This window comes from Hippocampus zosterae, chromosome 3 (assembly GCF_025434085.1).
Source record: "Hippocampus zosterae strain Florida chromosome 3, ASM2543408v3, whole genome shotgun sequence".
NCBI lineage: Eukaryota > Metazoa > Chordata > Actinopteri > Syngnathiformes > Syngnathidae > Hippocampus > Hippocampus zosterae.
Window position 1 is genome coordinate 16,723,202 of NC_067453.1, and position 15,262 is coordinate 16,738,463.

Sequence of the window (15,262 nt, forward strand, 5' to 3'; positions counted from 1 at the left end):
TCGACACTCCTCGGATCTACTTGGGACCTGTCTTAGATCTACCGGTAGATCAGGATCTACCTAATGGGCACCCCTGATCTAGTGGATGCATAACTCAAACACAGCCACTATTGTGGATTCTATTCTATGCGCCTTATAATGCGGTACGCCCTATATAGGAAAACAGTTTTAAAATCGGCCGTTTAGTGAAGGTGCGCCTTATACTCCGGAGCCCCTTATAGTGCGGAAAATACGGTAATTGACACCTGTTATAATTGCATTGGGAAGAAAAATAAAAGCATGTTTTTTTTTTGTAGAATCCAGTGGTCCACTGTATTTGTTGGCCCGTGTGTTATTTAGGCTACTATACTAGCGACTATTGATGAGCCTCGCATGAAGGTGGTTTGTTTGTGTTGAGTACCGATAATTCATCCACTGAATATCACTGTTTAACATCATTGTGTCAGTTCCAGGCGCAGGGCGTTGGGTGATTTGTTTTTCATGGAAGTATTATTCAAAGTATGACGGGAAGTTAACGGCTTACTTACAAATTCAGTTCACATCACTCCTGAAAATGTGATGCAAAAATGAATCGAGTAGCGCCTGTACTATCAACAATGTAAAGCCCAACAACTAAAGATTTGTAACGGCATAAATTTTGCAAGCATTTTCACAAGTAATGTCCTTCAAAACAGGTAGTTCAGCTTCACAGCACTCATTCCAGACTTGTTTTTTTTTAAGAGAACCGGTCAGGACAAGAACCGGTCGGTCACTGCTGTTTTGTGGCCGACAACCTTAGATTCTGTTTTACGTCATACGACATTCCGTTTTAAGAAAATGGTGATCAAGCAGGTCAAAATAGGTCTCATTCTCATTCCAGGTTTAATAATCGACCAAACAACTTCTTTTTTTTTGGTAGGAGCGATTTGGTTGGATTAAAGTAGTAAGGAGGAATTGCTGGGACCTTTGCACCCGGTTTTTCATCATGAATCCTTGACCATGATGACCACAGTTCAGAAAGCAAAAAATGTGATAATATAGTGTTGCCCACGCGTCTTGTGTCACGGTGGTGCTCATTTGGGCAACTTTCCGAGCTTGGGGAAGTCGGATCCCTGAAATTCAATAATGGTTTGATGAAATTAACATGGCTTTCTGTTCAAATTCAGACATGGCTCTTTGAGACTGTTTTTCTGCGTCCTAATATGACAGACACAACCACCCAATATCTTGTTGATCCGTGAAACTGAGCTCGATTTTTTTTCAGTTTCCTTTATCAAAGCCATCCATCCAATTATGTTTTTTTAACAAGCAAAATAGCACTGTATAATATTGTACATTTTTAAAACAAAAAGTAATAACATCGAGAACACAGAAAATAGAATGCAATAAATAAACAAGAAATGAAGAACTGACACCACTACTCCATTCTAAGTGACTCACTAAGTTAAAATAATGTTAGCCATTTTTACAGAGGATAAAGAATATATGCTTATAATCACTCTGATAGCTGTCACCGTGTGTTGCTTCACCATTTGTGTTGAAATATCGACCGCGGTTTTAACACGCAGACTATCTATGCTAATCATTAGCTCGTCAAAAGGATTTTCGATTATATGGTAGCTTTAAGTGAGTGTTTTTAAATACAAAATGTGTCATTCTCGTTGTTTTACGTTTCGTTTGACAGTAAACTTCAATTAGGAGTGGCAAAAAAAACGAGAGAATCTTTTGTGATGACTTCTTCAATATTTTCTAAAGTGATGCTTATTGTGAAGTGAGTTTAATTGAGTTCACTTCCCCCATGCAGCGTTCGTATCACCAGTTTGTGCTTGCAAGTCAGCGTAAAGAAATCATCTGAATGACCGATTGGCTGATGTCTGTGACTGATGTTGTATTGTATTATATTGATGTCCTACGCTAAAGGCGTCTAAAAAATGTGCCCTTCGTGCTATGTTTTGATTAAAAACCGGAAATAGACAGCGAGGATAGGCATGACCTCCAACTTTTACATTAGAAAATGATGTGCTTGGCTGTGAATTTTCTGGCGAAAAAGAGGCTGTGTATGCATTTACTGGATTCTCAGGAAGCAATCAATGGCACTGACTAATGGATTGAACTATTTTATGAAGAAGAATGTGAAGTTTGCCAGTTGGGTCATAAATACCTTTACACATTAACTTCCACTGTGAAGATTTATAATGCTTATCATCCTAAATATATCCTAATGTATGTATCCTAATGTAATGTATCCTAAATATAATTCTTTTTATCGTGAACTTGGATGGCTTTTCCTAAAGTGAGCAAAAATACATCAATCCATCTTCTATACTGCTAACATGAAAATACTGCTAAAAATGAAAATGTCATTCCGTTGTACAGGTGCTACACAGTTTGTGTTTCTGGGTCATATTTGACCATGTTGACTTAAATGGATTTGGGATCTATCAGTGTGCCCAAAAACAAGGAAAATGGTAGTGATGGTGGGCATCTTGAAGCTATGAAGCTGCACGTGCCATGTTTTTTTTGTTTCTTTTTAATGAGACAGGGGTAACAGTGTTCAAAAAAGATCTTTAAACTGTCCGAGAACTGTCAGTATTCCTGCTATAATTGCACAGGCTTCTGCAGAAACATGCACCTGTTGGTCTTTAAAATGTCATGGGGAAAATCCCGAAACACCGGAATAGTTAAGCGGCACAGGAATGATCATACATGATAAACGTAAGGCGGACAAGCCAAACAGAGGTCAAAGGGTGCCTTGGCACAAGCATGAGATGTACGCCTGCTGGACAAACAGGTACCGGCAACGTTTTCTCAGAAATTAATTAAGGATTGACCATCCATTTAATAAAGTCACCCAAGCTGTTATTACAATTTGAACAATTCTGTAGTTCATAATTTGATTTAGAAAAAGATTATGAGGGATAGTCTCAGTCTGAGCCAAAATTGACTGGGAAGATACGATATACTATGTGTGCATAGGAAATGAACAGTACGTAAGGGTTAAGTGGCCAATTGTCAAAGTCAACTGCAGCCCGTTTAATGAAGAGCTTGATTGATTAGCGGGGCTTTTGGAAAGGCAGCAGCATGGATAAACCAAGTGAGGGAAAAAAAAGAAACATATGGAGAACAGAGTGATGAAACAAGGAAGGTATAGAGAGAAAGTAAGAAAACACCGGTGGATGACTGAAGCAAAAAAAAGTAACCATAGCGAGGGGAGAGGCGTGTCTCCAGTCTGTCTCTTACCGTCTGTTGCAGGTCTGGGATTCCGATGCGGATCACGACCGTGTTGCCTGTGGGCTCCTCCATGGATGCAGTGGCGGCGGGTAGGAACGCCGGCGAGACTGCGATGGGTACGCCGCTGTCACCGTTACCGGCGCCGACGATGTCCTCTTCCAGGGAGCTGCTGCCGCTGTCGGTGCTGGCACCCTGGCTGCCGTTGGCGGTGTGTGCGTAAGAGGGGAGTGCGCGCGGGTGTGTGTGCGCGCACTGCTGCTGCTGCTGCTGGTCCTGCCGCGGAGGGCTGGGTGGCTCATGTTTGCCGGCTGCCGGACGCAGAGGCATGCTCCGTGTTAAGGACTTGGACTATGTTTCTCTCTCTCTTTCTCTTTCTCCCTCACATTCACACACATAAAGACACACAACCTTGTGGCTGACACGCACACGGCACACACACACCTCTTGGAGCATGCATCTCTCGCCTGGGAAACAAAAAAAAAAGGGAAGGGAGAGAAGAGCCAGGGACGGGGTGAAGAGGGGAGGCAACAGAAGGGAGATGGAGAGGGAAAAAAAACCAGACGATTAGAAGTGCACAAGCATTCAGGACGAGTCCAACCCGACACATTCTAAGAATCTGAGCACAAAAAGGAATCCCTGCAATCAAGGGTGGGTATGAGAAGCTGTGTATTGTTTTTTGTGATTGGCAAGGACAGGCATTGATCACCAGAAGTCGGTCGCAAACTTTTCCAATATTTTTCCAATCCCACATATTTTTACAAATCGATGACCAATCGATTGTGGCACCACTCGTGAAATGGCATCCAACAAAAGCCTGCCAGCTTAATGCAAACATACACATTAAAATGACATATAGGTGTGTTCACGGAAGTTAAATGCGTAGGAGGGGCACAACTATACAAATACTTAATTGCCATATTTTTTTATGGTAGGTTTCATTGTACTGTATAGCATTTAGTCTGCTGTTAGTGTTTGTAAAATATTGTAATCATTTGTACTTGGAGGTACGGTACTCTGGAAAATGCATGGCCCACAGGCCATAGGTTTCCCTTGACTGCTTTAATCAGAAGTGTTGCTCCAATGTGTGACTGTAGTAGGACAAGGGGTGCGGCTGTATCGGGTGTTTGTACAGATCACTACTGGCAGGATGTGACCGTCATGCTCGGCTTTATTTATCTGCTAAAAACACACTGACAAAAAGTGCAAACAATCATAAATGTCCATGTTTTAGTGGGAAGGGTTTCCTCATCAAAGGTGTTTATTTCCTCCGCCAAGGACATTGTGATTTTAATTGGCTTTAGTTTGCAAAAGTTTGCAAAACTCCATCGGCAGCCCCCAACGAAAATTGAAATACTGTACTCTTTGAATGACAGCAGTTTTATTAGAACTGGCCATATCTTCATGAAATAAAATCATTTTGTTTCATGAGACAGAAACTAAATTCTTAGTTATGAAGACACCCATGGGAACACTCATGAGAAGAGATCAGGACATGAACTCAGTGTTGTATAAAATGAATACTTTAAGGCTTTGACGATTATGTGAAACATCGCTGGTTGAACAAGTGAGCTTCTGATGGGAGGAAAATGGGCCATAAAACATTTCTGGCAGGTTCCTGAATTATTCAGTCTGATCTTAAGTCAGTGCTGTGCTCCAAAGAATTCGCAGACAGTGTCGCTGCTCACGCTGACCCTGCAGCCTCGGGACGAGGATGCTGCGATTGGTTGGAATTTTAAATATACTTGTCAACAGGGGAGTGACGCAACCACTGCTACAGAGCGTAATGTGCTTGGACATACACGGTGTACATGACTGCACACAAAAGATGGCAGATATATGTAAACTCCAAATTAAAAAAACAAAAACGACATAAATGACCCACTGGAATGGTACGGTATTAAAAATTGAACATAACGACATGTAAGAAAGTGCGCAGCTGGACCAGACAGCTTGCCATTGCATTTTTCAGAGTATGAACCAAACTACTTGAGAGAAACAGGTTGTCGCTGACCAAACGGAAAATTGGCTGTTGTCACGTTGTGCCCGAAGCGATGGAAAGATCGCTTCGTGCACAACAAAATAAGGAGGTGGATCCCCGAAAAAGCAGACACGTAAAAGGATTTTGTCAGAGAACAAAGGGAGTCTTTAATAAAGAACACAAAATACCCGACAGGTAAAAATAACAAAAAGCGCTGGTCAAAATAAGGACCAGGGAAGGAATAAAGGGAACAACCGAAAACGCTCGCGGAAAACAAATGGCGAGGAAGGTCTGATTAGACAAGTGTATAAATTTCATACGAGAAGAATGACGCGTAGTAACAGCCACAAGGCTAGGAGGCAACGAGTAATCAAGGTAGGAATCTGAGCGAGAGAAATAATGGCACGGCGTGGAATTCTCCGGCAGTGAGTCGACTGCCAGAGCGTCCTAATAAAGGCAGAGTAATCACCGACCAATGCTTAACAGGTGTGTGGGCGGCAGAGAGAAAGCCCGCCCCTGCTGGCAAACACGGGACGTGACAGCTGTGCAGTGTCGCAGTCACAGTTTCTGCGTATTTTCACACATCTCAAGCCAAAAATAATTCCCGTCAAGAGTTTGTCATACATCAAAAAGGACGGTCTCTCATTGATCACTAACCCACAGGTGTCAAACTCAAGGTCAGATCTGTCCCAACCCATCATTTCATGTGGCCTGCGAAAGCAAATGTCAATTTTCATGATGCTTGCTGAAATCTCTTCCAAAATTAAAAATTCTGAGATGTAATAAAGAAGGGAGAAACTGTATTGTAAGAATTTTCTTATTACCAATCCCCTCATGACAGTTTATTCTTGATTATTCAAATTGTTTTTATCTTGGTCAAATGTCATAGACGCCAACAAGTGGCGGCCAGTTCCAAAGAGATGAGTCTGTGTGAATTTACATAACCCAAAATGTTTTTAGTGACCCGCCTATGTCAACCGCCTACGTTTGCCTCTAATTTGATAAACATTGTCACGCCAAGTTTCTTCCTTAATGACAAAGACCTGGCATACTTAATTTCTTTTGGTCACAAGTGACGGACGAGCTACACAGAAGCAATATCATGTCAAAAACCAAAAGCTTGTTGGATGCAGAGTGCTATTAGTGCTCTGCAAAGCGGTACATAAAAACACGCTCATAGAGAAACCACACGAAAGTCATTAGCATAGCCACCAGAAAAAGCCACATGAACTCCACCTGCATGCCAGGGTGTGAAGAGAACGGCAAAGTACCACTGACTACTGCATCTGGAATTCTCCAAGTTGTTCGAGACTCAAACATACAATGCAGTTTCTCCGGCTGCCATGTTTCTGCCAGGATTTACTCTCAGTAGTCGTCGTGGCAACGCAACGCCGTACTATCCTTGGCACAGTCGGTTGGGGTGGGGTGAGCCATGGTTTATCTGCTTGGGACAGAACACGACAGCTCCTAAAACTGGCTACTTTGAACAGGACTCCAGGGAGAGGGTGATTGCATCTATGATTCTCGATCCTTGGGTATTTTCATCAATGTACCAAGATTTAATTAGTCTCTTTTAAGCAGTTGAAAAAGTAAATAGAAAGATGAGTTTTGCTTTGTAATTGGAGTTCCAGTTCCTAAAAATGTCTCTCAACTGTAGTCTACTGCACACCTTATTTTGCAAAATGATTGTATTGATCCACACACACTTCAAAAAGTAACATCCACCCGTCTGTCCATCCATTTTCCGTTCTATTAAGGGTGGCAGGTGAGGTGGAGCCTATACAGCGGGAAACACCCTGGACTAGCCAGTCACCTTTAGACCAGTGGTTCTTAACCTTCTTAGAGGTAGCGAACCCAACCAGTTCAATGCACATTCACTGAACCCTTCATTAGTGAAAAATAAACGTGATTTTTTTTGTTTTTTTACAAATTCAACACATTAAAAAAAACACATTTATGAAAAACAGAAAAAAGTCAATCAAATTACATGGCATAAATGTATTTTTTTTAAGAATTGTATGACGTCCTATCACGACAGTCACACGGTGACTACTGAGCGAACTCGATTTCCCGCAGCACTGATTGGAACAGCAATGTAACGTGATCATTTGCAGCCAGTGATGGCCAAGTGGGCGTGCCACAACAAATTGACATGTTGAGTCTGGTATGTCTTAACCTCCATGGCAGAGGCTCGGTCGAACCCCTGAGACAGATTCACAGAACCTCTAGGGTTCCGATCGAACCCAAGTTAAGAACCACTGCTTTAGACAAAGAGCTAACTAACATGCATGCTTTGGCGATGTAAGAAAAACCCAATGGAAAACCAACGCAATCATGGGGAGAACATGCAAAATCTACAAGAAATAGGCCGCGGCTTACGATTCCAACCGCACGCATATGCGCTGAGCTGAAAACAAGAAAGAGAGAGGAGGTCAAATGTCCTAGATTTGGAAGAATTTGGAATGTTTTTCGAGCTCCGATAATGTTGACCAACTTGTGTTAATGTTCAATGAACCCGGTAAGGAGGCAAAAGTCCAAAATGAATCAATACAGCGGTGACAGTAACCTGTGGACAGTCGTTCTCTATTCTGGGAAAATTTTCAGCGATAATAGCTCCGTCTAATTGTTTTTCAGTGTTGCTGAAGGTCAACAATAAGAAAGTGACATTTCCCATTCAAATGTACTTGAATGAAATACAATGAATATGTCATATTATGTCCTTTACAAAGGAAAATACGAGTCTTCCCGTCGGGGATGAAAGCCTATTTTCATTGCAATATGTAGAGATTCGAATGTATCGCCAATGCCGTGCACTGAGCTGAATTTAGATGAAGAACAGAGCATTCTGGAAAAGATGCGGACAGAAAGTTGTTATTTTTTTAAGGAAATGTTTGGTCATTGTTTCAGTTTCTGATGACGATCTCTACAATGGCCGGCTGGGTCTCTACAGATCAGCAGTAGCGTCTCACATTCTGCCACCTTATCTATTATTGAAGGGATGGATGGATATCCTATTCTGCCCATTTGCAATCCCAGATACTGTTAAAATCCCACCAAATTGAATCCCGTCTGAAATAAAACCGAAACGTGTGTTCTGTGTTTAAACCTGAATTATGATGAAACTGAAACACGTGTTCTGTGCACACCAAGGACACAATAATATCATCATTCCTTTCAATACTTTATCAATTGTGGATGCAGATCCATTGCCTTATTACTGCACCTGGGAAATTAAGTAACTGAAGAGTGGAATCATAAGGAGGTTATCTTCCATTCCTCAGCGAGCAGCAGCACCTCACCTCCCATTAGTTCGCATCTTCATGTCACCCCTGACTCGTTTGCAGCACTTGGTGGGCATTGGCGGGAGTGCTCTTGATTGGTTTAGGTCCTATCTAGCTGACAGGACCTTTTGTGTCAGCCTTGGCTGCTCTGAATCACGCACTGCTCCCCTGTCATGTGGTGTTCCACAGGGCTCAATTCTGGGGCCTCTGCTGTTCTCGCTGTATCTGCTCCCATTGGGTTCCATCTTAAGGAAACATGGTATTCCTTTCCACTGCTATGCAGATGACTGCCAGATCTATGTCCCACTGAGCAAGAAAGACACCTTCTCATTAAGGCCACTCCTATCCTGTCTGGAAGAAATCAAAACCTGGATGGCACAAAATTTCTTGAAGTTCAACGAAAAGAAGACAGAGGTGATATTGTTTGGCCCCAGTGGACCTTGTACATTCCATCCTGTAGACTTGGGCCCCCTATCTCCTTATCTGAAATCAACGGTCTCAAACTTGGGACTTAAACTGGACAGTGATTTCAAACTCGATCGGCAAATTGGTGCCGTTGTTAAATCCAGCTTCTTTCACCTTAGACAGCTGGCCAAAATAAAACCTTTCCTCTCACATGAACACTTTGAGACAGTAATTCATGCCTTTGTCACATCCCGGCTCGATTACTGCAACGCCCTGTACTTTGGAGTCAGCCAGTCCTCCATCAAGCGCCTTCAGCTGGTACAGAATGCCGCTGCTCGCCTCTTGACTGGTACTCGTAAGAGGGACCATATAACTCCTACTTTGGCATCCCTTCACTGGCTCCCCATTCATTTTAGAATTATTTTTAAGATCCTTCTCTTTGTTTTCAAATCTCTGAATAATCTCGCGCCACCTTACCTCTCTGAGCTCATACGCCCCTACACCCCTGCCCGGCGCCTCAGGTCTGTGGACCAGTCTTTGCTAGACGTACCAAGAACTAAACTGAGGCTCAGAGGGGATCGAGCCTTTTCTGTTGCTGGTCCATCTCTCTGGAATGACCTCCCACTGAACATTCGGCAAGCCTCCTCGCTGCCCATCTTTAAATCCCTCCTCAAAACTCACTTGTATTCTTTGGCGTTTGACTCAGCATGACTTAGATTTGCTATTGGTTTTACTGCTTGGTGCTTTCTACCGCCTTATTACTTATTACTTATTACTGATTCGTCTTACCGTTTATTGTATATGTTATATGTATATGTACAGCACTTTGTATGCAGCGATGGCTGTTTGAAAGTGCTCTATAAATACTGTTGACTTGACTTGACTTGACTTGACCCCGTCTTTTGCACTCCGGCACAGCTAAAACAAAGTGAATAATTTAGAGGAATGCAAAGCTGCATGAGCGTGGATCCAGGTCACTGTATGCCGGAGAGCCAGAGTCACAACCTCTGATGTTCAGGTGGAGGAGAAAGGCTTGTCGCGGCAGCAAGTGTCAGTCCCTCACGGGTAACCAACCACGGAGCATGAATAGCAGGAGTAAATGTGATAACCTACAACAGTGTGCTTCATGCTCCTCCACACCGTGTAAAGCAAATGTCATGGCCATTTACCAACCCCGATTCTTCAGGGGCACATTTTTCTCTTTCAAACGCTCCCACACGGGCATCCTTTTTTTTTTTTTTGTGCTACATCCCATTGAGGTTGAATTTGGTAATTGATTGGACAGGCGGAGCGGCATTAAACATCAAAGGACAATGTGAATATTGCGAGGCTTCTTTTGTTCGTCGTAAAATTGTGTTTTATGGCTCCACAGATGAGCCTAGCTTGAAATATCATTCAACAGCTCCAACTTGACGAATAGTGCAGACAATTCGGCTACATTATAATGAACGTTCATACTTCTACTTGTTATAGTAGGTTGTCCGCAGGGGTGCAACATAATAAAGCGATGAATGTCACCGATAAATTGCACGCCCAACTCATCAAGATTTTAAATGGAATCACTTCACAGCAATGGTGCAATTTAATACTTTATTCAAATACTTTAAAAAATATGATATAATGCGGATTAAAAAAAAAATCAAGCTAATGTCTCTGCTATAAGACGCTGTAGATGTGTCCACTCAATGCAGGAAACCACACCGTGCTGACAAATCAACACCAGTTAATCTCACAACTTTCTAATGGTTGAGCAAAACACATGTGCTTAAAGCCTCTCGTGGCTGGAATATATCTCAATATATCTCTGGCTCCAGAGGTTTGCGTCCAAAAAATAAAAAAACTCATCCAGCTGTAAGACTTGACAATGAGGCCTGAAAATCCTCCAATGGGTTTGTGTAAAACACACACATACACACACCCACACACACACCCCATAAACCTTACCTTTCCTTACCTTTCCATTTCGCAATCACTCGGCCACATGCACACACTGCATATGGAAAATTAGCCACGCGCTAAAAGCTTTTGAAATCAATACTCTACAGTCACTGAAGCACTGTCCCAAAGCCACATTTTCGGATGCTCACCATGCCCTGACACAGCACGCGGCTCTCTGTCACACACACACACACACACACACACACACACACACACACACACACACACACACACACACACACACACACACACACACGCACACACACACACACACACACAAACAGCATGCGTGAAGCTACCAGGGGAAATGGCAAGCTAAACAAAAGGGTCAAAAACATCTACAACTGAGATAGACATGAGTGGTTCATGATTAAATTGTAATTACATTCCTGCCGGGTGTGCAGCAAAAGATGTGAATGTACTAGCTATTGATCTACTGCTTGTGCAGCTGGGTCTTTGATGCAGAATTACTATTAATAATCAATGGATTTCTCAGGAGAGACATTAATAAACCTGCCAGCCAATTAAAGTCGGGTTCAGACATACCGAATATCAGGCTGAATTTCAGGATTTTTTTTCTCCCTTCAGATCATCAGCACTCTTGGATGTCTCTGAAATATTATTCTGAGCGATTTTCTTGTGGTGTAGTGCCGGCTATCAGGGGGTTTTCCTCCCTGATCTGTATGAGAAATGGTCAGTCGACAATCCTGTTGAAAATGTACGACAAATCCTATTTGGTTGGTAGAGATATTTTGTGTGTGGTGTATTGTGTTGGTCACCATGCGTAGACCACACACTGGGCTCTATTTTCATCGACAGGCTCATGCATGCTCAGTGCAAAAATTGGCGCAACTTCATTTTCGTGCCTTGGCAAGTCTAGTGCAGCATATTTCCAGCGGACCGAGGGTGTCTTCAATTATATGCCCCTGGCACACCTGACAATTTGGTGACAGAAGGTAGACTTGATTTAAGACTAAATGAAAGCAGGTGTAAGTTGTGGCACAGGTCACCATCTGCCATTTTGGTGTAATTGATCCAGGAGTATGCAGACATAATCTGAACTCCGCGGACGTGTGTGGTGGACGTCATCGAATTGCATTCATAAATATGACGACAGCATTCATCAGTCCCTCACAATCATTGTATAAATCAATTAATTGAATACATTACCGTTGTCATCTTTTTTTTAATATATTTTTTTACATTTTATGAATCAGAGATCGGTTTTTATGTCATCATTTGTTTATCGAACAATGACATCATTGATTGGATCTGCAAAATAAACATGACAGCAAACAAAACCTCATAGACTCCAGGGATGTTCTGTACTGCCATCATTAATAATCCAAGGTTTATCATGTTTTCCAATATTTTTTAAGAATTTGGTTTTATTTGGAAGGGTTGTTAGGATTCTCCCATCCATTTTTTAGATATTGAATGCTTGTCTTGCGTTTTGCATTTTTTTTCCCGACTGCATTTCAATGGCCGTCAGTTATTTGCAAGTGTTGGCTATTCGTGGACCGGGCCAGCCCTAATCCCCCGTGAATAGAATTGACTGTACAGTAAATAAACAAGTTGTTTCAATTGATTCGATGCATTATTCCATCTCCTAATCGGATCGCTGATTGGTTCACTTTTTTTTTAAATTGCTAATCTGAGATCGGCTACAAAATCCTGATCGCGTAAACCAGGGGTAGGGAACTACAGTTCCTCGAGAGCCATATCCTGCCTGTTTTAGGTCCCTCCCTACTCCAGCACACCTGATTCAAACGATCAACTCACTAGCAAGCTCTGAATTGAATTGAATCAGGTGTGTTGGAGTAGGGAAGGACTTAAAACAGGAAGGATATGGCTCTCGAGGAACTGGAGTTCCCTAACCCTGGTGTAAACCTACCCCCTGCTATAATGCGGTTTCAGCCGAACCTATGTGCTAAGTGTACTGCATCACCCAAGCACTTAATTTGATGTTTTGAGACTGCACGTCCACAGCTCAGCTCAACACAGAGCACAGCAAACCTTTACCTCCGTGATCCGAAGATCTTTTTTAATTGATCGTGATCATCTGAAAATTACGTGATGTGTCCTGATTTCCAGTCATGTTGTCAAATCTGGGCAAGTGACGAGTAGAACAAAGTTGTTCCATTCGTGTGCCAAATTGCTTTACAAATGAGTGCATGATGATCAAACTAAACAACAAGGATATTGAATAAATGCTAGAAAAATAATATTTCCACAAGTCATTGTAACGTTTGAGGATGTGTGGCGCAAAGTGTAGACAAACACAACTCACTTCCTGTGCCTTATCTATGGACGTTCTATTTTTATAGTCCACAGTCTCCACTTGGCTGCAGCAGCCCTCATTTTGCCTTGAGCAATGCTGGTCTTAATTGGCCTTTGTTATCACGTCTCACTTTGACTCCGTAAGTGGTCTTCCTCGTCTATCAGATAATAGAAGATGATTCAACAAGAAGGCCCCACACAATCTCCTGACGAATCCCCCAGAGGGCTCTCAGAGCCACAGAAGTGACGGCAAATTAATTAGATAAAAAGATCAATCATCATAAAATCTTTGATCAAATTATGCATGAAGATGAGGCTTATCAATCACGATGAGAACAAGAACACACCAGACTCCGGTGGACGCCAAACTGGTAACAGAGGAGGATTTCTGACTTTTAGTCATTACATCTGCCTCCAATTACAAGTTTTGGTGCTATGATCTGCAAATTTCCCGGTGTATGAATATTTTACAATGTTTGCTCTGTTGCTGCCTCAAAACAGCACCCGGCATTCCATCTTCATGTTTGCATCCATGCAAAATTGAAGAAAATAATTACTGCCGTTTGCCGCGTGGGGGATTGCCACACTAATGAGAGGAACGGTAACAATAAAAGGACTTTTGTCCCCTAATTAGTGTAGCAAACCAAGTGGAAGAAGGTACGCTTGTCATTATCGCATCAAGATCGGCTCCTTTGATCCCGCTTAAATGGTGACATAAGCTTCTGCTAAGTCATCTACTCCGGGCATTTTAGGACTATTGATCGGTCATTTTTGCAAGGAGAACACAATGCAGGGGTCCTTGGAGTACAACAGAGTTTTATCAATGCAGGCCGTGCATTTATTATTTGGGCTTTCATTGGGGATGTACTGGACTAATGTATACATACTCTTTATATCACAGTTACAGAAACCATCGATACTATAAAAAATACAATATAAAAGTATACGAATGTGCCACACAAATCATGTGGAGCAGTTCAGAATCAATATGTAAGAACATGACAATAATGAAATAAGCATCATATTCCACAGAGGTGCTGATTATTTTCATTAATTATTCTGTGTAGATTACGTAGACGTGTTTTGACAGTTGATCTCGGCTTGCTCTGAGCAGCCAATCAGAAGACAGAAAAATGTTGATGTGATGAGCCGCAGCTCTCTGGCCCTGTGAGGAATAAATTGAAGTCTGACTGGTTCAAAAAACTGTCCTGTTGCTCATGTAGTTTAAGGTACAGGGGCTAGCATGACTGATTCTGAAAGCCCTGGGCAGAATAGATCGACATGGCAACACAAGAAGACTGAAATCCGATTGGATTAAAAAAAACATACAACATCCACATGCACATCATGGAAGCAGAGCAGCCAAGTGAAAGGCTGGGAAATGAAGAGAATCGACTCTTGAAAATATTACAGCTTTGTTAATGTGAGTCAATGTCTCTGTGTCTATATTTTCCCCTTGCCATTTATTAATATGTTCAACAATGTGTTTAAAAAGTGCTTTAGATTCAAACTTGGAATATATCCTCCACAATCCGTTCACAGTACACCATGTTACAGTGAAATAACTGAATTAAGTGAGACGACATTTCCAGAGGAGGCCTCTCCCGCACAAACTCTCCTTGGGCTGACATCAATAGGAGACTGCATTGGAATGTGAGGCAAAGTGCTCAAGTGCCATTCGGGCAATGTTAGTTGTGTCTGATTGCCGCTAATTAGAGACAGTCACCGCAAGCGAGTGCTGGTTAAGAATAAAATAAAAATTAAAAATATAAATAGGCAACAGCTGGTAACACCTGAATAGGCCAGGGTGTTGTCAGTGTTTCTATTCTGAAACTCCAGCGGGATAATTGTTGCTGCCGTTTGCAGCAGCGTGCTTGTGGAAAGCCCAGATGTAGCTGGTGTAAACGACAGGCACTCACGACACCATCTACCTTCAGAGACGTCAGTGTGTGTATATTTCGTAAGATCCATACTTATATCAATTTGTGACTTGTGACAATATGTTTTCATGAAGGGTGTGCAAACTATAGCTCGGGGGCATCTCACCCCAAAATCACCTGTGTTATGCTGTCGCTTACCCACAACCATAGTGAGGATAAAAGACATTGAAAATGGATGGACGGATGAACTAAATAGTTGAAGACTTAATGAAAAATTGCACGCACACAAA

The 15,262-nt window shown here is 42.2% G+C and overlaps 1 protein-coding gene across 12 annotated transcripts in view; it reads right to left on the reverse strand.

Moving 5' to 3' along the window:
* Positions 1-15,262, reverse strand: part of shank3a (SH3 and multiple ankyrin repeat domains 3a) — a 209,004-nt gene that overhangs the window by 142,544 nt on the left and 51,198 nt on the right. For 10 of the 12 annotated variants that reach the window (XR_007961621.1, XM_052060202.1, XM_052060200.1 and 7 more), the window contains 2 exons: positions 3,652-3,674; positions 3,220-3,518 (listed from right to left, as the gene is read on the reverse strand). Coding sequence is in view for 11 of the 12 variants with exons in the window: in XM_052060202.1 (XP_051916162.1) it covers positions 3,220-3,518; positions 3,652-3,674 (322 nt within the window). In the remaining variant the exon portion in view is untranslated. Of the gene's footprint in view, positions 1-3,219; positions 3,675-6,424; positions 6,519-15,262 lie in introns of those variants that run through there. The other 2 variants (XM_052060204.1, XM_052060205.1) reach the window with 2 other exon arrangements.